Here is a 23,388-nt window from a genome sequence, read left to right on the forward strand (position 1 = left end):
GTAATGTTAAAACTGTACAATGCACTTAGTAAGACCTCATCTTGAATATTGTGTGCAGTTCTGGTCACCTCGCTATAAAAAAGATATTGCTGCTCTAGAAAGAGTGCAAAGAAGAGTGACCAGAATTATTCCAGGTTTAAAAGGCATGTCATATGCAGACAGGCTAAAAGAATTGAATCTATTCTGTCTTGAACAAAGAAGACTATGCAGCGACCTGATTCGAGCATTCAAAATTCTAAAAGGTATTGACAGTGTCGACCCAAGGGACTTTTTCAGCCTGAAAAAGAAACAAGGACCAGCGGTCACAAATGGAGATTAGACAAAGGGGCATTCAGAACAGAAAATAGGAGGCACTTTTTTACACAGAGAATTGTGAAGGTCTGGAATCAACTCCCCAGTAATGTTGTTGAAGCTGACACCCTGGGATCCTTCAAGAAGCTGCTTGATGAGATTCTGGGATCAATAAGCTACTAACAACCAAACGAGCAAGATGGGCCGAATGGCCTCCTCTCGTTTGTAAACTTTCTTATGTTCTTATGTATGGTTTCTTATTTCTGCTGTAAATCAGGACCCTGTCAATTTAAGGTAGCTAATGCGACACTTCTTAAAGTGGTAGCAAAGTATTACAACAGAACTAACCATAAACAATGCACAACATCGCCTGCACTCGTTTTACAACTATTTACTCGAGTTTTACGCATGCAGCTTCATGCGGACCAGATTAAATTACTTTTTTGTAATTATTTTGCGGGCCGGATTGCAGCGAGTGCGGGGCGCGAGTTTGAGATCCCTGATGCAGATGGAGTTCTGTGTTTGCTGCTCTGTGATTTGTGTTCGGTTCCGCCATTCAGCTACTTGCGCGGGACTGAGCGATTGGTCAGTGTGTATGTAAATATACCTTTTTGTGTGTGTGTGTGTGTGTGTTTGTTTGTGCGCGCCAATAGGGCGCAGAGGGAATCTCTATTTAGGAGCTGTCTGTGAGCAGCTCGGGGCTGTGTTGTGGTGTCCTGACGCTGAATTTAATAAACACCTGAATGAGATCTTGCTGCGGTCGTCTGCCTCACTTGTTTACCTTGAAATGCTATATTGTTTTTTTTTTAAGTAGCTAATTCATTGGCTAGATTAGTATAGTAAATGCAATCCAATCTGAATAAAGGAAAATTTTACTTTAAAATTAAATGTTAATATTAATGTTCTCTAATTACTGTAACTGATCTATTTACAATTTTGCTTATTTTTCACCGATGTGTAGCTTTCACTAATCTGCATTGTTGTGCGTCACCCTTTCATTTTGTAAGTGGGGAGGGGGAGTGCAGTAGCATTGCTCGAGAAGACAGACTTCACAGCAACACCAAGCAAGCCTTCCCCTAGCAGTTGTATTTGTAAATAATTTACAGCTCTTTACCACTTATTTCTCTTGCGCATGTAGCAACACCTCCAGCAGCAGCCTATGCAGTCGATTCAAGCACAGTCAATATTTACAACTACCCCCGTCCCTTTTCTGCTCTTTATAGTTAAATTAATATGGGCAAGTCCATCATATGCGCCACTATTGAAATCTCAAATACAATTAAAGCAGAAAACATGGACTGCTGTTATGTCCATTTGTAAAACTTCTGACGTTGTCCATGCCGGCAGCAGATCTTTGATGTTGAGTGTGGGCTATCTCTAGTCTCGATTAGTCTTGCCTTGCTATAGAGCCGAAATCCTATTGATCTATAGTCACATTTCACACTGACCGATTTACACAGGCACACAGCACAGTGAGTCTGATCGATGCGTTGTAGCTTGGGTTTTTACATCATAGATACCGCATTGAATCCAAGAGAGTGACATACTGGCCCTAACCCCAACATATCTGCAGATAACTATACATTGTTACTTTTAAAAGACGAAAAGGAAGACATTCCAGCTCTTCTTTTTTTTTTGGCAAAGTGATTTTTAAAGAACGCAACTCGCACATGAATCTGGTTGAAACAGCGCTTGGATGGAAAAAAGTACAGCCCGATTGAAAAGAAAAGGACGAAGAGCAAGGAACAACTTGAAAAGTTAAGTTAAATAAACTTTTCGTCGTATACCACCCAGATTGTATAAAAAAGAAAGGGTTTCTCACTGCAGACAGCTGTAATCCAAATCCGATGCAATGGACGGGTTTGTACGGAAGTGAAACGCAGCTTGGCTGTCTCTATAATTTTTGTTGGATAGGTTTTTTTCTGGCTGTTGAATTACAGTAAACAGAAAATCGTATACAGGAAAACAGGTAACACGAATAATTGGAAGAAAAAAATGTTTTAAATACGACGAAAGGAACAGACGCATTTCTTGGGGTAGATCTGACTACCTTAAGTTCTTTTCCGTTGTGATCTCAGGACTGAACAGGGGCTTTCAGTGTTTGTTGCGTTCTCCTTATGTGTATATTTAAACAAGTAGATACAAAACGAGTACATAAAGGTAACTTATTTGGAAATGACAGACAGAGGCCTTTAAAAGCAAGAATACGTTGTTTATTTTGGAATTCTAGTTTACGTTTTCATTTCCACAGAGAAAATAGATAAAGTTTATTTTACTATTTTATTTTTATATTATTTTTCTCGTGCATCTACTCCAAGACTCTAAAGTGCTTAAAAAACAAACAAACAAACAAAAAAAAAACACGAAAACTCTCCCCAAAGGAAATGCCAATCGCTACAACTTCCCAGCCCAAACAGGAACCCTGTCTTTACTCCCGGCTGCGCACCATTTCCGACGCAGTCCCCAAGCAGGGGCATGTTAGTGAAGACAGGGGGGTGGTTTCACCCGACCAGATTGAGGGGGTTGGCGGTGGAGCGGAGGGGGGCAGTGGCAGCAGCAGGCTGCTGGCGGCTTCCTCTTCCTCTCCTCCTTCCCAATCCCCCCCTATCTCCTCCCCCCTAACCTCGTCCTATCATCAGCAACCCCCTCTCATGGAGCCCCCCAGGACTCGGTCCCGGTCTAGGTCTGGGTTTCTCAACCACAACATGACCAGTAGTTGTTATAACAATTTTACTAATAGCGGCGGCCACTTCACCCATCACAGCCTCGGCTGTGATACAACTGGTGTCCACCCCACAGAGAATCAACGAACGGCGGGGAGTAACCCGACCTTCAGTAACGTGAGAGCTGCACCCCCAGGAGCACCTTCAGCAGGTAAGCCAGTGCCTGGTGTCCTTGTATTGCTTCGATGATTTATCGCGTAATTTTAGGATCTAAGCAACGGTATGGCTGCCCAGCTGCTGCAAGGGGTGGATCAATTGTAGTCCAGGAATTGGAGGTCACATATGCACCCCTATAGTGCTGTAAATAGAACTTAAGTATTGTTTTTTATCTTTACATTTTTTAAATTAATCAGCAGTGTTTGAGAGATGGTGGCACAGTATTTTATTAAAAAAAAAAACGGTTCACGAGAAACAAGAGCCACTGCCACTGGTGATCGGCTCCTTTATATTCCCAGCTTTTGTAGAAGGGTTGTTTGCTTTTTAAAATAGTTTTAAACTGGGAAGTTAATTTATATTCATAGGATTCGCAAACAAATAAAACCTTCACCTTAACCCTCCGCGGGGGCCAGGGTGGCACCCAGGACCAACTCTTCTTGGAGAGGGTGGTGTAGAATTAACTTCTGAAGTTATAGCATGTACATTTATGTGTAAAACTGTAAAAGAGACAAATAAATTGTAACCAAAAGGTACGATCTTAAAAAAAATCTTCAGATTTAAAAAAAAAAAAAAAAAAAAAAAAAAAAAAATCATTTTTAACTCTTTCCTAAACTTAAGGCTTTTAAAAACTAAATGAAAATGAACTGAACTGTCAGCTCAGAACAACCCCTTTGGCTGTCTGCTGAAGACAAACATTTGTAAAAGAGAATATTTTGTTTTGCGTAGTAGAATGGTTGGTTTTGTAGTGAATGTGTTTGAAAATATAAAATAAATACATTACAAAAAAAAAAGCCATGAAAACTCAAACTTTCTGTAATGGGGTGTCATAGACTACTGTTTAATTAATTTTTACCAAAACCATGACACAATTTATGTTCTTTCTTTCTTTCTTTCTTTCTTTCTTTCTTTCTTTCTTTCTTTCTTTCTTTCTTTTCAAAACTGAAAACTTTTAGCCACTGTGGATTTTATTCCACCTGGAAGAAAACCATAACAAAAGTTTGTATAGGCTACACCTGCTTTCTTGACAGATTATATTGTGGTTTATTGGTCACAAGCTTGTGACTTAAACCCAGAACAGACAGGCGCGACACGGTACCGCTAGGAATTTTTATGGTGCGATACCTCTCACCCGCACCTGGGCACACATGAGCGGTATGCACTAAGTGACTGACTTTTCTTACAATATTGTAGAAATATTGAATGGTATGGTACAGTATAGTAGTTGTCAGAACTACACAGTAGGCAATGCACGCGAATAGAATTGACATATATTGCTGAAAGCTTTGCACACCTAGAATGTAGGATGGAGACATTATATTAAAAAAAACAAAACTGTTTGAACATAATTACGATATTTTATTAATTCAGTAAACTACAAAATTATATCGCAAAAGTCTACCGGAAACTACAATTCAGTATTTCTTGTTAGATTTCGAAATATCACGTTTTTAAATTTTTTGAAAACTACAAGGCGATATGTAATTCAATAACGTAACATTATTCAGCAGGTTGCATTTGACTTTATGAAGCAAACATAGTTTATTCTGCAGGGCGTGATGCAAAACTTTTGGCGATAGCTGTAGTGCCCTCCATATAATCTGCTAAATAAAAACACTGGTTTGTTTATCAAAGTTGTTTTTCTATTTGGCCTATGCAGGTGTATGAAATGAGTGATCAGCATAGCAAAGAAACAAACAATGCATTGTGACAGCAATGTATTGAAGTGTTAGAAAATGTACCCTTTTACAGGCAGTTACTTAGTAAAAAATAGTAGTGAACAACAGAAAAGTGATAACAATGTCAAATTAGCTACAGGAAGGATGAATCATTGGCGATGTATAAAATGCTGACTTGGCTGTCCTTGTATGAAATATGGGAGGGATCAAACACTTCCTGGTGCTTGGGCACATCCTTAGAAAAGTTTCATTCATGATTTTTCCTGTCAAGCACTGTTGTCACCACTTGGCTGTGATTGGTTAATCAACAAATGGTATCATGTGACAGCCAGAAAAAATGGCTCTGGATTTGATTTGAGTGGCACCGCTCCGTGTCACAGCCGGACTAGCGGTATCGTCCCGTGCTGATCAGTCCAACACCATATCAAAGTAATGGCAACGATACAGGTGACAAAATGCTGCGCGTGCTGCACTGTGCCTGTCTGTTCCTGGCTTAAGAGTTCTGGAAAAACTACACTGCTCTCTCATTGTAAGACAGGGCTTTATACAGTACCACAAAACTTGTTATAAGGTTTTAGAAAATGGATCGGAGATTTTCGTTAACCTGATTGGTCAATATGAGGTCACTAATCTCTGGTAAAGGACTCTGAATTTTATTGTTCAAACGTATGTTTTTATATTGACTATTTACATATTGACTATTTTGACTTAATGTTATGGTGTATAACGGGGTGATGCTCTGAGCTTAACCCCATCCACAATCACATTATTCTATCAAGAATATGGAGGTATTTAGAATGCAGGAAACAGCAACTTGCTAGTGTTCACAGGTATAAGTGGAGTTAGTTTATACAAAAATAAACTATTATTTAAGTCATTCCATTTACAATAAACGTTCATGTAATTTATATTACATGTTACTTCTCAGTTCATATGTGTTTAACCTGCATGAATACCCTTTGTTTACAAACACGATCATTAAACGATTCTATTGGTTATTCTTTATTATTCTGTAGTCCCTAACCTTAATTACAATTAAAGACTGAACATCAGTATTACCCCTTCTCTTGAAACATTAACAAACATATGACTAACAAAACCCTTGTTCCACATGTAGCTATGGCAACTTTATTAAGAGAAGCGCCCTAATCTAAGTACAGCAATACACCGTCAAATCAAATACCTACACTTTGCTCAGCAACATGCATGATACGTAATAAACTACTGCTCTATTGCCAGTAGAATAACATTATTATTATTATTAATAATAATAATAATAATAATAATAATAATAATAATAATAATAATAATAATAACAGGCATTGAAATATTATTCTCCAGCTAGATTGTTGTGAGACTTGTGAAAAGAATCCCAAGTTTGCTGTTGTTTGTCTCCTTTCATTCAATTTATGTTTAGAGCTTCCCATGTGTTCTACAATGGTCTGCAACGAGTGTAATCTACAGCCTTGCTGCATGAAGTACAAAACAGCACATTACCATCGATGTGACATTCGTCCTTGCCAAACTCGTTGATCCGATCTTTAGGGGTGATTGTTATTGTTTTCGGCATCTTTGAACAGCTCTGTATACTGACTGAACTAAACTGAACATAAGAAAGTTTACAAACGAGAGGAGGTCATTCGGTCCATCTTGCTAGTTTGGTTGTTTGTAGCTTATTGATCTCAGAATCTCATCAAGCAACTTCTTGAAGGATCTCAGGCTGTCTGCTTCAACAACATTACTGATGAGTTGATTCCAGACTCCCACAATTCTCTGTAAAAAAAATTTGGTCCTTGTTTCTTTTTTCAGGTTGAAAAAATCCCTTGGGTCGACATTGTCAATACTGTTTCAAATTTTGAAAGCTTAAATCAGATCTCAGCATAGTCTTCTTTATTCAAGACTGAATAGATTCAATTCTTTTAGCCTGTCTGCATATGTCATGCCTTTTAAACCCGGAATAATTCTGGTCTCTCTTCTTTGCACTCTTTCTAGAGCAGCAATTTCTGTTTTATAGCAAGGTGACCAGAACTGAACACAATATTCTAGATGAGGTTTTCCTAATGCATTGTAAAGTTTTAACATTACTTCCCTTGATTTAAATTCAACACTTTTCACTATATATCCAAGCATTTTGTTGGCCTTTTTTTATAGCTCTCCTACATTGTCTAGACGAAGACATTTCTGAGTCAGTATAAACTATTAGGTCTTTTTTTTTATAGATTCCTTCTTCAATTTCAGTATCTCCCATATGGTATTTGCAATAACATTTTTATTGCCTGCAAGCAGTACCTTACACTTTTCTATATTAAATGTCATTAGTCTGCCCAGTTCTGAATGCTGTCTAGAGCAGGGCTCTCCAACCCTGGTTCTGGAGAGCTACTTAATTGATCCAATTATTGGCTTAATTACAAGATTAACAGGTGTTCCAGATTTTTAGCCACTGATGATGTAAAGACACCTATAAAACCTGCTGGATAGGGGCTATCCAGGACCAGCGTTGTAGACCCCTGGTCTCGATCATTTTGAATGGCCATTGCTACTGCAACGGTGTTTGCTACTCCTCCTGTTTTTGTGTCGACTGCAAATTTAATAAGTTTGCTTACTATACCAGAATCTAAATCATTAATGTAGATTAAGAATAGCAGAGGACCTAATACTGATCCCTGTGGTACTCCACTGGTTACCTCGCTCAATTTTGAGGTTTCTCCTCTAATCAGTACTTTGTGTTTTCTATATCTTAACCACTCCCTAATCCATGTTCATGCATTTCCTTGAGCCCCCACTGCGTTCAGTTTGAGAATTAATCGTTTATGCGGGACTTTGTCGAAAGCTTTCTGGAAATCTAAATAAACCATGTCATATGCTTTGCATTTATCCGTTTTTGGTGTTGCATCATCAAAAAAATCAAGCAGGTGAATTACACGATCTCCCTTTCCTAAAACCATGCTGACTGTCTCCCAGGACCCTGTTACCATATAGGTAATTTTCCATTTTTAATCTTATAGTTTCCATAAGTTTACATATATATAGGGCTTATTGATCTGTAGTTACCTGGTTCAGTTTTGTTTCCCTTTTTGTGGATTGGTATTACGTTTGCAATTCTGCAGTCTGTCAGTACAACCCCTGTTTGAAGAGACTGTTGCATGATCTTGGTTAGCGGTTTGTAAATAACTTCTTTCATTTCTTTGAGTACTATTGGGAGGATCTCATCCGGCCCAGGGGATTTGTTTGTTTCAATCAACGTGGGTTTTATTTCACAGGGAGATTCAGATCACTCATCACGGCAATTTTGTCCTCATAGCTCTCAGATAGGGTTGCTCCAGAACCTCTGGGCACTAAGGCAGGTCAGGTTTTTTAACTTGCATCTCTAAAATGCAATGTATTCGACATTGAAGTGAGTGTGGCTTCAGCAGTTTCGTAAGTGTATTTCATTGTTTAATTATGGTGGCGAGTCTATCTGGAGAGTAACACAGATTAATCGTTTTGCTTGATTTTTTTTTTTTTTTATACAGTAAACAATATCTATCATAAGAACATAAAGTTTACAAACGAGAGGAGGCCATTCGGCTCATCTTACTCGTTTGGTTGTTAGTAGCTTATTGATCCCAGAATCTCATCAAGCAGCTCCTTGAAGGATCCCAGGGTGTCAGCTTCAACAACATTACTGGGGAGTTGATTCCAGACCCTCACGATTCTCTGTGTAAAAAAGTGCCTCCTATTTCCTGTTCTGAATGCTCCTTTGCTAATGTCCATTTGTGACCCCTGGTCCTTGTTTCTTTTTTCAGGTCGAAAAAGTCCCTTGGGCCGACATTGTCCATACCTTTTAGAATTTTGAATGCTTGAATTAGGTCGCCGCGTAGTCTTCTTTGTTCAAGACTGAACAGATTCAATTCTTTTAGCCTGTCTGCATATGACATGCCTTTTAAACCCGGAATAATTCTGGTCGCTCTTCTTTGCACTCTTTCTAGAGCAGCAATATCCTTTTTGTAGTGAGGTGACCAGAACTGAACACAGTATTCAAGGTGAGGTCTTACTAATGCATTGTACAGTTTTAACATTACTTCCCTTGATTTAAATTCAACACTTTTCACAATGTATCCGAGCATCTTGTTGACCTTTTTTATAGCTTCACCTCATTGTCTAGATGAAGACATTTCTGAGTCAACAAAAACTCCTAGGTCTTTTTCATAGATTTCTTCTCCAATTTCAGTATCTCCCATATGATATTTATAATGTACATTTTTATTTCCTGCGTGCAGTACCTTACACTTTTCTCTATTAAATGTCATTTGCCATGTGTCTGCCCAGTTCTGAATCTTGTCTAGATCATTTTGAATGACCTTAACAGTGTTTGCGACCTAATCGTCAAGCTATTCATTAATTAGATTAGGAAAGCAGAGGACCTAATTGATCAGTGTGGACTCCAAGGGACTTTTTCATTCTGAGGTTTCTGAAAAGTAAGTTTTCTAAACCACTCCCTAACCAGGGAATCACAAATGGTTCAGTTTGAGAAGAATCTTTTAAGGGGACTTTGTCAGAACAGAAAATAGGAGACACTTTTTGTCACAGAGCAATTATGAGGGTCTGGAATCCTCAAAACTCCCCAGTAATGTTGTTGAATGTTGACTGTCTCCCAGCTGACACCCTGGGATCCTTCTTTCCATAAATTTACATATAATAGAAGTCAGGCTTAAGAAGCTGCTTGATGAGATTTTGGGATCAATAAGCTACTAACAACCAAACGAGCAAGATGGGCCGAATGGCCTCCTCTCGTTTGTACAAAAAAAAAAAAAAAAAAAAAAAAAAAAAGCTTATTGATGAAAAATCTCATCAAGCAGCTTCTTGAAGGATCCCAGGGTGTCAGCTTCAACAACATTACTGGGGAGTTGATTCCAGACCCTCACAATTCTCTGTGTAAAAAAGTGTCTCCTATTTTCTGTTCTGAATGCCCCTTTTTCTAAACTCCATTTACCCCTGGTCCTTGTTTCTTTTTTCAGGCTGAAAAAGTCCCTTGGGTCGACACTTCATCCCAGGGGATTTGTTTATTTTAAGAGCTCCTAGTCCCTTTAACACTTCTGCCTTGGTTATGCTAAAGTTATTTAAAACTGGATAGGAACAGGTTGACATGTGGGGCATGTTGTCCATATCTTAAAAACTTGTGAAAAGTAATCATTTAATATATTTGCTATTTTTTTTCTCTATGATTTTGTCATTTAGACATTTAACCTCCTCTTTGAATGTTCTCTTGCTGTTGTAATATTGGAAAAGCATTTTGGAATTTTTTAGCCCCCTTAGCAGTGTTCATTTCTATTTCTCTCTTGGCCTTTTAACACCTCTAATACTACATTTTTGATGAACAGCCATCCTTCTTCTGTGGGTGTTTTCTCTATTTTACTCCAATCTACTTCTGTTAGTCTCTGTTTCATACCTTCATAGTTTGCTTTTCTATAATTGTAAACCTTAGCTTTAGTCATTACTTTTGGGGTTTTAAAAAGCACTTCAAATGAGACCATGTTGTCTGAGTTTGCCAGTGGTTCTTTGAGCTCTGTTTTAGTTATTCTGTCTTTGTTATTTGAAAAGACTAAATCAAGGCATGCCTCCCCTCTAGTCGGTGCCTTCACAAATTGCATTAAGAAGCAGTCATTTGTCATTTCTACCATTTCAATTTCGTTCGTCGTGCTCCCCACCAGGTTTTCCCATTTTATTTGGAGGAATTTGAAATTCCCCATTAGTATGGCTTCTCCTTTGCTACACGCATTTCTAATGTCATTGTATAACAGATTATTTTGCTTGCCGTCTGAATCTGGCGGTCTATAGCATGCTCCTATTATTATACCCTTTGAATTTTGTCCGTTATGCTGACCCATATTGATTTGGCTTTATTTTATTTGTCCAGGTTTAACACCTGGGCTTCAAGACTGTTTCTTATGTATAGCGCTACCCCTCTACCTCTTCTGTCCTGTCTGTCTTTCCTATTCAGTCTATACCCACAAATATTATATTCATCCCCATCACTCTCAGACAACCAAGTTTCTGTAACATCTATCACATCATAGTTACTTGTTAGTGCAGTAGCTTCAAGTTCTAAAATTTTGCTTCTGATACTTCTAGCATTTAGATAAATACATTTAATGGTTGTCTTACCCGAGTTGTTGTCCTTGTTTTGATGTGGTCTCTCCTGTTTTTTTGTTGATTTCTTCCCTCATCCTTTCTAGTTTAAATGCTTCTGAACATGCTTGAGGATCTTTTCTCCAAGTAGGTTGGTTCCCTTTTTATTTAAGTGCAGTCCGTCCCGTCTATACAGATAGTCCTTGTTGTAGAATGTGATCCAATGATCAAGATAGGTGAAGCCTTCGCGTGTGCACCATGTCTTCAGCCATGCGTTTAGATTAATTATTTCCAGCTGTTCATATGGTCCTTTGCAAGGTGCCGGTAGTATACCAGAAAATACCACCATTTTGGTTTAGTCTTAATTTCTTTATTAGCTCTCTGAATTTGTTTTGCAGGGATCTCTTCCAATGTTGTTTGTACCGATGTGGATGACTACTACCAGGTCATCTCCTGTTCGTTCTAGGAGTCTGTCCATGTTCTCAGTGATGTGCATGACAGAGGCTCCTGGAAGGCAGCACACTGTTGTAGTAAGGGGGTCCAAACTGCGAACTGAACTTGCTGTGTTTCTCAATATTAAGTCCCCAACAATCATGACCTCCCTTTTTTTTGCTGTCTGGTCACCACTGTCAATAGGGTTCTGGATGTTGTTCCTTTAGTTCTGTTGTTGTTGGTTTTGCTCATCAAAATTTTGAAGTGGCTCAAATTTGTTGGATGTTTTGATTTCTGGTGGTTGTGTTTGGTGAAGTTTCTTTTTTTCCCTGCTTCTGCCAACCTGAACCAGCTGTTCTGACCTATCTCCCTATTTGCTTTCAGTCTGTTAGGGGTGGTGCAGACTTCCATGAATTGTGGGTGTGCCAGCTCCTCAAGATCCTGTTGTTGTCTCATTTCTTCCTGCTCCATTTCTAGCATACTTACTAGTTTGTGCAAGTCCTGGATCGTGCGACACTTTACGCACACTTGGTTTAGCTCTGCTGGGTTTTCTCGGATTTCCCACATCTTGCCCGTGTCACAGATTACTGGCTTGAAGACCATGTTAATTTATTATTTTTTTTTTTTTTGGAAGCTTAGTTGATCTTCTGCAGCCGTCAACCAGCTTTCAAACTGCTTCTAAACTGCTCTGCACTTTTCCACGCCTGTACTTCTCCCACGCTGTCGCTTCCACTCGCTGTCGCTGGGAAGACTGCCTCATTTATAGCTGCATTGTTCTGTTATGCTGTTGGCTCCTCCCCTCGCCCGTGTCTCAGAACTGCGCTGAATTTGAATGGGCTGCTCCGAGTTTCAGCTTGTTTGTTATCAGAAAAACACATGCAGTTGTTTGACTTAGAGCTGCAGTGTTTCCCCATTTCCTTTTCTGCTTAAAGCAATTAAAGATGTAATTTTTCCTTACTCCTTCTAAACTGCTCTACACTTTTACACGCCTGTACTTCTCTCATGCTGTCGCTTCCACTCACTGAGTAGCTAGATTAGAGAGAGCCATGTTATAGCAACATGAGTAAAAAAACCAAATCATGTAGTATTATTAAGGACTTAATGATAAATTAGAAATAAGAAGTTAACTAAACTAAAGGTTTCACCATCACCACCTTTTCATTTCCTTGTGTTGAGTGGGTGAAGGAGTAAGGATTTGCAATGATAACTAAGTAAATGAATACATAAATTCAATTTTTTTTTTATTCTGTTCTTTTTTTTAAGGTTCTTTTCACTTTTCACTCTTTTCTGTATGTACAACTCCAATATTATTCCACAGAATAGAACTCACAAAACAGCTAGTTGCTTTTTTAAACAACTCGACTACTCAGCACACAGGCAGCGGCGAAGCAGAGACAGACAGTCCATCAGCATAACGTCCACAACACCACCTGTTTTCTTGTTATCCAGTGATCCAAATAAACATACAAAAACATTTTATACAAGCGTCATCGCTGGGCTTCTAGGTAGTGTTGTTTTCAAAGCAATCCATTATTTTTTATAGGAGAATAACAGCGGTAAAAGGCTGTTTGCGCATTTTTTTTTTTTTTTTTTTTTTTATAAAAAGTGCAGTTCCAAAGCAGAATTCCATTCCCAAAATGCCAATTCCATTCCCAATGCCTAATTCTGCGACCCCATCTGTGATTCCGCGATCGTGGAAAATCAGTGGCTCTAGATTTTCAGTAAGTGACAACTGTAGATTGCATATAGTGCCTTTTGATAGTGGCTTTAGGTTTTGAAATCCATGAAAAGTCTATGGGATAACTATATAGGTTCCAGGGAGGGGAATACAGATCCTCCCCTTTTGGTTTTTCGCTGGTTTCATAGTCCTCATTTGCCACTTATCTTGGACGATGTAATGCTACCTTAGGCAAGGTGGTCCCAAGATTAGTGCTAATTGGTGAAACCAACTGTCTGCTTGTCTAATGTCCTTAAATGAAAAGCAGGATTTCAGAGAGGTAAGTGGACTTCTTACTGGAAAGGCACCAAATCTCTGCCCAACAAATAAAGCACAGGGTATTCCAACAGGGGCAATGAAAATGAAAACAACTACAATAGTGTTAGCAGTTAAAGTAGAATTGAAGCTGTTAAGTTACATATAGCTAATTTAACTTAAAATCTGATCTGATGTATTACCATCACTTTGTAGATTTCACCTGCCTATATGAAGGAGGCGTACGTTGCGTAATAATCGCCTTTTTTTCGTAGCATTTGTAAATAATAAAAAAGCAAAGTAAATATTCTAAATGGAATTATAGAAATATGTATTAGGTAACATTGACTAGAATTATTTTGTTTGCACCATGTACTTTAAGCTATTGAATTGCAAAAAAGTTAGCAATTAGGCTAATTCAGTAATTCATAGAAATAGCCTGAAGCATCCATGTGACTAAAATATTTTTTCTTCAGCCCAGGTTTAGTGTAATTGAATGAATTATCGAAGTACAAAGTGCATTTTATATTTCCATATAGATATGTTGCTGACTGTGCATAAAGAAAAGCAAGTGCCACAGGAACAAGGCAGATAATGAAGGCAAAGAGCAGTTAAGCAGATTGCTGTCACAAGTGCCATCTCTTCTTGAAGTACAACATTTATTCAGGAATGAAATGAAGGCAGGATGCATGTTTAGGGATTAGTTTTTCATTAGCATAATAAATGGTGGATATTAAAGGCAACTCTCCAGTCTATAACAGGAACCCACTGAGGACTGAGCTGCTGCAATATCTTAGATGATGGTTGCCAGGTTATTTAGAATCAGCTGGCATTTTCTTCAAATTTTTAAACATGGTCTATAAGCTACATTGTAGTCACAAGTTCCATATTGGCTGGCTTGACAGCTCAGTCCTCTCAAATGTAAGCTAGTGAAGTGCAGACCACATTATTTTTGTGTGTGATTTCATACAAATCTTGTTGAACAAGGTCTTTATTTTCCCAAAAATGAAGTTTAAGGTACAATAAACAGAATCACAAAACAGAGACAAAATACTTGCTGCATTTCAAAATTCACATAGTTAATACAGTAATTGCATATAACTAGGGATCTACTTAAATCGTGATTTTGTGGAAATTTTGAAATTGAGGGGTCACCGTGAAATTCACCTCTTTTAGGGGCCAATGCATACCGGACAAGTACGGAGAGAAAAAAAAAAATGAAACCTTGTTTAATGAACTGCTGCACCACGCAAGCAACACAAACTACGTACAGTGCCCATAGAAAGACTGCACCCCCTTTCAAAATGTTCTCCTTTTGTTGCCTTATAGCCTGGAATTAAAATGCATTAAAAAAATGTTTTTCTTTTATCTACACATCTTACCCATAACTTTCAATTGAAAAAGATATTCTAGAAAATTAATTAAAAATAAAAACTGAAATAGCTTTGTTGAACAAGTGTCCCCCCCCCTTGTGATAGCAAACCTAAATTAGCTTAGGTGTAACAAATCGCCTTCAAAATCACACATCAGGGTAGTGCATTTCAAAGCAAAGACTCAACCATGAGCACCAAAGTGCTTTCAAAAGAAATATGGGACAAAGTTGTTGAAAGGCACAGATCAGGCTATGAGTATAAAAAATATCAAAGGCTTTGACTATCCCTTGGAGCATGGTCAAGACGATTATTAAGAAGTGGAAGGTGTATTGCACCACCAAGACCCGATCAGGCCGTCCCTCCAAACTGGATGACTGAGCAAGAAGGATACTGATCATAGAGGCTACGAACAGGCCAATGGCAACTTTGCAAGAGCTACAGGCTTTTATGGCCAAGACTGATCAAAGTGTGCATGTGACAACAATATCCCTTCACTCCACAAATCTGGCCTATATGGTAGGGTGGCACCAAAACTGGATTCAAGGTGGGCTTTCTTGAGTAATGGCTTCTTTCTTAAGAAGCCATTACTCAAGAAAGCCCACCTTGAATCCAGTTTTGGAATGTGTAGCCTTGTGCCAAAACGTTTTGTGGTCTGATGAAACTAAAATGGAACTTTTTGGCCTAAATGCAGAGACTGGCTTTTCTGTGACCTGTACTATACAGTAGGGGTGGGACAAAGTCAGTGCTGCGTTGTTTTGATTTAGGTTGCAAAAATCTAGTTTTCAGCATTAGAGGCAAAATACCAAAAATGGACGACAAAGCAAAAAAAAGCAAAGTATATTTCGGGTGATGATCGTGTTAAGATATTTCTCAAAGAAACTGTGCTTGCACATGGAGGTAATTGTTTTGCATATCTTAATGTTGTGAAATTGAGGGGTCACTGGGAAATGCACCTCTTTTAGGAGCCAATGCATACCGGACAAGTATGGAGAGAAAAAAAAAAAAATCCTTGTTTTAATGAACTACTGCACAACGCAAGCAACACAAACTACATGCAGGTCGAGGTTATTGTTTTGCATGTCTTAATGTGTCTTTGGAGTAAATACGATCTTTCGCTATTTAGCTTCAGAATCGCACATTAAGTGAAAGGCTACTACAGAGGCTGCTGAACAGAACTTAAAATAAACAGCTTTCAGAAAGGAAACTAGAAAGTCATTGCAGACAAAAAGTATTCCTGTCGGTTGTAGCCCAGTTAAATCAGTACTACAGGTACCATCTAGCACAGCCACCTCGCTTCAGACAGCCTGCTGCTTACTTTTTAATCACAGTTGGAATTTTAGACCCTAATAGGCATATGTATCGGGGCTGGGGCCATGCAAATAAAGAGGAGACTTTTGTGATTGTTTATTGTAAATTATTATATTGGAGTTGATTAATTGATTGATGGATTATTATTAGTGATAGTTAGTGATAAGTTAGGTAGTAATTGTAGTAAATTCTTAGTATTAGTAATTTGTTAAATGATTTTATAGATTACTGTTAAATAGTGGTGTAATAAAGGGTGTTTTCGAATGGTCCCTGAGGGGTCCATTCTGAGGAACAGGATATGTGGGAGGGGACCCCTGCATGTGAAAATGTTTTGTGTGCTTTTGTAATTATATTTAATTAAATAATTGTTTGCTAGCGGGCGCTTGGCTGGGACTTGCTGCCTGGACTTGAGGGGAAAGGCAATATGCGATTGGTTCCCTGACCAGTAGGTCGGCGTGTCCCAATTGAATGTCTGCTTCCTTAAAAACATCCTGCAGAGATTAGTCGAGGCTGCTGCAAGGTCATGAGGCTCTGCGCTACAGAGGTCTGGAATTCCGCTGGAGAGTACTTGAGACTGCTGACGACTGCATTTGTTAACCAGGGTCAGGGATCCAGCATTTGCACAAGAAGAAAGTGCAGCAGCCAGCGGTCGTGCGTATACTGTGGCTGGGAAGGAACAGAACTTAGTTTCAGGCAACAAAATGGTAGGTTATTACCATAACCCTGGTTCCCTGAAAAAGAATGACAACCATTACAGACTGGAAAGATTCCTGTCTGATCGTCAATCACTGAGCATATATATATATATATATATATATATATATATATATATATATATATATATATATATATATATATATATATATATATATATATATATATATCTATCTCAGGGCCCTGTTCAGGGCCCTGAGGAGGAGGTCCCTTCCACCTCCTGCTGAAGAGGGTCAGTTGAGGACACGACCTTGAAGGGTAATGGTTGTCATTCTTTTTCAGAGAACCAGGGTTATGGTAATAACGTTCCCTTTCAATGGAATGACACCCATTACCGAATGGGAGGCTGTACCAAAGCTGTCGTGGCTTCAGATTACTGACAGTACAGCCTTGTGGCGATAGCCTCATAGCCCTCATGACACCTGAGGGCATGCTGCTTGCAACACCCTAGAGCCCAGAGAGGGTCTCGCTTGGTTTGCAATATCAAGAAGGTAAAAACGTGCAAATGTCTAACTACCTGTCCATGTAGCAGCATTGCAGATCTCATCTAAGGAGGCGACATGAAAGAGAACCCACCAGATCGCTTGGCCCCTGGTAGAATGGGCCGTAATGTCTCCCGGCAAAGGGAGAGTCTGTCTGTTCATACGCCAAGCGTATGGCATCTGCCACCCAGTGTGCTATATGTTGTCTCCAGGACGGCGTCCTATCCAGGTAACAGTGCAGAGCCCAAACCACTGTCTACGGTCCTCCTCTGACTCGTGCGGGGGAGGTCTGAAAGTTTCCAAAACCACTGGTTGGTTAATATGGAATGAGGATACCACCTTTGGCAAAAAGGTTGGATTTGTTCTTAATGTTACCTATGAGTCATTTCCAGTGAAAGCAATACATGTGTCATCGGTGGACAGTGCATGAAGCTCACTTACTCGTCTGGCATACGGAATGGCTATTAAAAACGCCACTTTCAAGGAAACATGGTGCAGTTATGCTGACGCCATGGGCTCAAATGGGGGACCCATAAGGACCCATAGTACCAGTTCCAGATCCCACTTGGGGACCATACTTTTCATGGCTTCACTGCCAGGAAGTGTGCCCCAGGGGACACAGAGTCAGTTTTTTCGTGGCACACTGATATTGCTGCCAGGTGTACCTTCAAAGTGGACATGGCTTTTCCCGCATCAAACAGTTGCTGTAAGAAGGTTAGTATTGTCTCAATAGGGCAGGTCACTGGATCATGACCTTCAGCAATGCACCAGTCTTGGAAAACTTTCCATTTATATGAATACTGGGCTCTAGTGCTCGGCGCCATAGCAGACTGTAGTTTCTCTACTACTGCATCTGGCAAACCACCGTTCAACGGCCAGACCCAGAGTTGGAGGATGACACCGCAAGCTTGCGGAGTCTCCTTACAGCACCACAACAGCTCTCCACACGGTGTATCAACTACACAAGGCCTTGTGTAGTGAAAAGAGCAATGGCCGCTCGCTAATTCCTTAAGAGGGGTCGAAACCAGCTCTAGTCAGAAAACTGACGCGAGAATAAAGCGAGAGCTCTCTTTAGACTCACTCGAAAGCGTGATTTTACTGTGGAATTATTTTAAATTTGCGGCTAAAATCCAACAAATCAGCCAATTTCGGTTCTAGAAAGCGAAATGCCCAGTTTGTCCCAGTGAGATGAGAGAGAAAATGGAGATGTGCTACTGTGAGGACTTCCTCTTCAACAGGAGGTGGGAGGGACTTCCCCCTCACAGCAGGGCCCTGATAGGACAGCTTTTGTATATATGCTCAGTGATTGATTGTCAGAGAGCTCTTCCCATTCGGTAATGGTTGTTGTTCGAATTGAAAGGGAATCCTAGTTCTCTACAAGTTTCGAGAATTGCCGTGTGTAACCCTTCCGCGGTAGCAGATTTTATGTCCTTTAGATTATAAATGTCTTATCAGCCGTACATCATATATAGTACTTGACTGCAAGGGCGTATCATCGTATATATAAATATGACATAATCCCTTTTATATAATAAAAACTGCATTGTAATACATCATGCAATAATGTAGATTTAACATTTAAATAAACTTAACCCAATAAGCTGGTTTTTACAGCCCTGTCCAAAGCTCCATATTTCACAAAAAGCAGCTCCTCCTCCAAATTTGCAGCATCAGTAGCAGAGAGAAAAAAATCGTTTTCTTTTTGTTTTTTTACAAGATTTTGCTCTAGAACGTTACTGATTGTATGTGTAAATTCTTTGCACACTTGTCTGTTGTAGGCAGTACCTGTATCCACGCCATGTTTCTTCTCCATTCGCACACATTTATCGATTTTTTTCAAAGGGTAGGTCTTATTTCGGAGAGTGTATGCTATGTCTATTAAATGAGAAACGTGTGTCCTGCAGCTCCCCTGTAAGCCATGCACAGCCTAATCTTGAAAATCTCTTTAACAGACTGCTTTCTAACTCCTGTGCCCAAATATGACATTCCGATTTAGAGTGCTTTACAACACTGTCCTTTTTTAAGGCAGTGCCTTGTATTCCTCTAATGAACGAATCATTCAAATTTCTCATGCCCCACAGCTTGATATTTTGAGCAAAGTTGGCAGTGTTTACTGTCAACATGTTTCCTGTCAGCACTTCTGTACTTTAGCCATATTTTTGCTGCATAGACTTCAAATATCCAGTTTCTTACAGTAGCAAATCGGGGGCAATTAACACCACTTGCTATTTTTCAAGTGGCGTTACTAAAGTTTCCACTGGAATTCTCCCCTCCGTTTTCTCCCTTCTATTGTAACTTACACCGAAGCTCATTGGCAGCCAAGTGCAAGTCCATCAAACTTGGAATTGCTTGTAGCACATGTCAATCAAACATATTCCATATGTGCTCCAATCACAAAGAAGTATTATTATTTAATGGAATAAAATCATAGGCACACCCCTCTGTCAGAAGTACTGCACTGTTTGCAGTACTTCTGTTTACATGTATTTCAGAGTAGATAAACTGAAGTAATTGCATAGCTAATTATACAAAGAAATGTGCATCGCAGTTGTGTTCTGTCATGAATTGATACCATTTTTCCATCCCTGTCTCTACACACTTTGCTTTGAAATATGGACACCGTAAGACAACACACAACAGTATTCTCATTGTTGTACTGTATATATATATATATATATATATATATATATATATATATATATATATATATATATATATATATATATATAGAACTGACCTCAGAAAACAAGAAAAAACTACAGTGTGTCTTCAGAGGTTTACACACAGAATCAGCATGCTGTTTTTTGCTTGCTCTTTTTTGCTCACCCTTTTCAAATACTGCCCTTATCCCTGTACTATCCCCTGGTCTGGCCCAGCTAGCAAACAACATCCATTGTTTTTCTCCTTGTGTTCCCACCCTGTCTGAGAGCCTGTCAGCTGCTCTGCAGCAGCCTGGTGACTGAGCAAGACAGTCTACTCAGTTCATGCAACAAATCTCCACACAAAGTAGAGCTCTAATCCACAATAAAGAATCTATAATGCCTATAACGCTAGATAAGATTATACTAAATAAATGTGAAGGAGCGATGTCCCTGCCGCTGTTGATTTGCATTTTTAAGCCCTTTTTATTCTAAAACTCAGTATGTTAACGTACTACTAGTCCTATACAATTTAATTTGAGTACAGTATGTTGTGTTTACAGGGATTGATGATGCTGTTTTAGTTATTTGAATGTTCAAATGAAGAGACAGCTGGAGCTGGTACTGTAACATCAATAATGACAAAACTAAAGGCTGCTGTACTGTATATACTTTCCAGGTTAATCATGACATACAGCTTTGTTTTGTCTTATCAATTAATCAATCAATCAATCTTTATTTTATATAGCGCCTTTCTTGGTGGACCACCATCACAAATCGCTTTACAAGATAGATAGTGAGGAACAATGCTTAATATTAAATACGTTGAAATAAAGGGCATAGTGCATTAAATAAACAGTAAAAAAAATAAAATGCAAATACATTAACTACAGGCATGATACAATAAATACAGGGCTAGGATGTGAAGTCTAAACATTTTGGATGCGTGTTTCACACAGAATCAAATGAATAAGTGAAAAACATTATTATTATTATTGTTATTATTATTATTAGGAGCCAGGCATTTTAAATAAGGTCATGCCCAGTCAGGTCCAGACCTAGTAGTTCTCCATGTTGGTGAAAATGAAAGGTTACCTGCCCAAGGATAATGGGAGTGATGATAGTAGTGTTAAAGCTATGTTTCTGGTTATGGAGGGCGGGGGACAACAAGGCTAACAAAAAAAATACCCACCCTCCCCCAGAAAAAAAGACAGGTACCTTTTCATTTTTCTCCAGAGTTGTCATAGTTAACACTAATGTTGGACAAGTATTTTTAAAGTTACATTTATCGGCTAAAAATGACCACAGTAATTACCTTAAACCTAATTTAATTTTAACTTTCTCCCAAGTTACTTGGTCTTTCTATCTTAAACTTTTTTCCCTCTTTTCTCCATCTTCGTTTCTATACCACGCTCTCACAAGGGACTGAAACTAAATATTTCCCTTGTCCAGTTAACTTATTTAACACCTACTGTACCAGAGTCTCTATATGTTCAAATCCAGGACTAGTAGTTGCAGACAGGAAGCCCTGAAAATATCTGGGTTGTAGTGGTTCTTAAGCTTCGTCAGAAATGCTTTTGATTTTCGGTCATTTTTCAGACAGTATTCAAAAAACGGTTGATTTAACGGTGTTAGTTCAGACTTTTAGGTGACTTTTTGTTATATCCATTAGCCCGAAACTAGGGCTTAATGTACTCTGTTTTGGTGTCCTGTAAAAGACGCTCATTTTTTTGTTGTTGCTGGCATAGCTTGGAGATTGTTTTCGTTTTTTTATTTTTTGGGGGGTGGGGGGGTGGGTGTTGGGCTGGACGGCTCACCCAAACTTAGGAATTCCCTTGTGGCTGTAACACCCACACAGACACTCGGCTTCCTTGTAGCTGTGGCCAAGTCAGCCAGACTGAGTGGTCTGACTCAAACTTCCAGCGATCTGCATTGGCTCAGTGCCTTTCAGCAACATCCAGATGCCAGATGCTGGGCTGGGTTGTGCACATGCTTTTCTGTTCCCATTTTTTTTTCTCTTTTCCTGTTTTGCTGTTTTGTATTTGCCAGGTCTTATGTATAGTAACCTGTGCCCGACGTCTGAAATAAATAAAATACACTGTTGATAAGTGGTACTTTGTTATTTTGGCGCTGATCATGGTTTATATATATATTTTTAAATTTATATATTTATTTTCCCAAAAATAAAATGAATGTCTGTCCTTTTAGTTTAAAATACGCAGAAATAAAAAAAAAAAAGAAAAAAAAGCAACCAGAGCCAAAACCCTGAATGTAAACAAACAGTTGAGTGAGTTCATGACATTTTACAGCAGGCACAGTTAAGTGCTGTCAGCCTGAAAACTGTATGTTAAACCCAGTAATATCTCACTCCACAGGTGTTGTGTGAGGGATTTGGTTGCTTTTAAAATTGAGTGTGCTACCTGTAAGCACCACCTGGTCATGCCCTTCCCTTCTCAGTCAAACACACCACTAGCCTTAGCTCATAGACAGGCATGCAAACAGGCTAGGCCACCCTCGCCTGTACAGTATATTGTGTACAGTATATTGAGCAAACATGTTATTTCTTCATATCCATAATGTTAAACAGTAGCCTAAAAAGTGAAGTGGACAAATGTTTCCGTTCTCTGTGGATTCCAAATAACACTTTTACAGTAAACTGTAATTAAGTATCTTATCCACTGGTTCTTAAACTGGGGAAGACAGTGGTTACATACTTAGTCCCCTGCTTAAAAATTCCAGTTTCTTCTGGTGACCAGCAAGAGTCAACACATATTTATTGATTCCTTAATGGATTCCTTACTGGTACTGTAGGCCTTTATAAAATCCCAGTCCAGGTTTACAGCAATATTATTCTTAAGAATGTAGCCAACAATCACTTGATTTAAGTCTGTGATTAAGAGAGAGACTTTAAATGTACTTTTTTTTTAAAATTGAAAACAGAATAACTAGTTGAAAACTAGCATAACTACTGTACCAATTCTGACTATAGCTGGAATTTACAATTCAATTTACCCCTTAATATCCACATTTTTAAAAATATTAAAAATGGTCTATATGCAAAACAGGAAAAGCCTAAATACTGTTGTCAATACACAGAAATGTGTATTAGAAAGTCAAACAGGGCCTGCAGTGTTTGTGTGTTCTTCTCATAAATGACAAGCATGTGTCAGGGTGTCTAGAGGGGTCTCTTCCTTTTAATTTGTAATCTCTTATGTGAGGAAGTTGGACTGAAAAATGAAAGGAAGCAAACCCTTTGAACTGCTGCACCCGACACTGGAAAGCTCTCGCATGAAATCAATTAAACATTTTCTGAATTAGATGTTTTGGGTTGGTTGTTTCTTTAGAACTTTTTTAAAGCTTGTATAAATCTCTTGATTTTGTTCTGATAAATTTGATCACTTCTAACAAACAGCCCTTGCAGCCAGGATTACTGTACATTTCAAGTGTAGTGCAGACTGTTTGTTTTCTTTTTTTTTTTTAAATGTATTTATTTATTTATTTATTTATAACCCCG

General features: G+C 38.8%; 1 protein-coding gene across 3 annotated transcripts in view; it reads left to right on the forward strand.

Annotated features, from left to right (window-relative positions):
* The first annotated feature begins 1,715 nt into the window (after positions 1 to 1,715).
* The window catches only part of LOC121298961 (E3 ubiquitin-protein ligase RNF38-like), a 142,228-nt gene continuing 120,555 nt past the window's right edge, over positions 1,716 to 23,388 (forward strand). For 2 of the 3 annotated variants that reach the window (XM_041226350.1, XM_041226360.1), the window contains exon 1: positions 1,716 to 3,165. In XM_041226350.1, the coding sequence (XP_041082284.1) occupies positions 2,676 to 3,165 (490 nt within the window). In that variant the 5' untranslated portion in view covers positions 1,716 to 2,675. The remainder of the gene's footprint in view (positions 3,166 to 23,388) is intronic. The other variant, XM_041226369.1, reaches the window with a different exon arrangement.

Source organism: Polyodon spathula, chromosome 2 (assembly GCF_017654505.1).
Source record: "Polyodon spathula isolate WHYD16114869_AA chromosome 2, ASM1765450v1, whole genome shotgun sequence".
Taxonomy (NCBI): Eukaryota; Metazoa; Chordata; class Actinopteri; order Acipenseriformes; family Polyodontidae; genus Polyodon; species Polyodon spathula.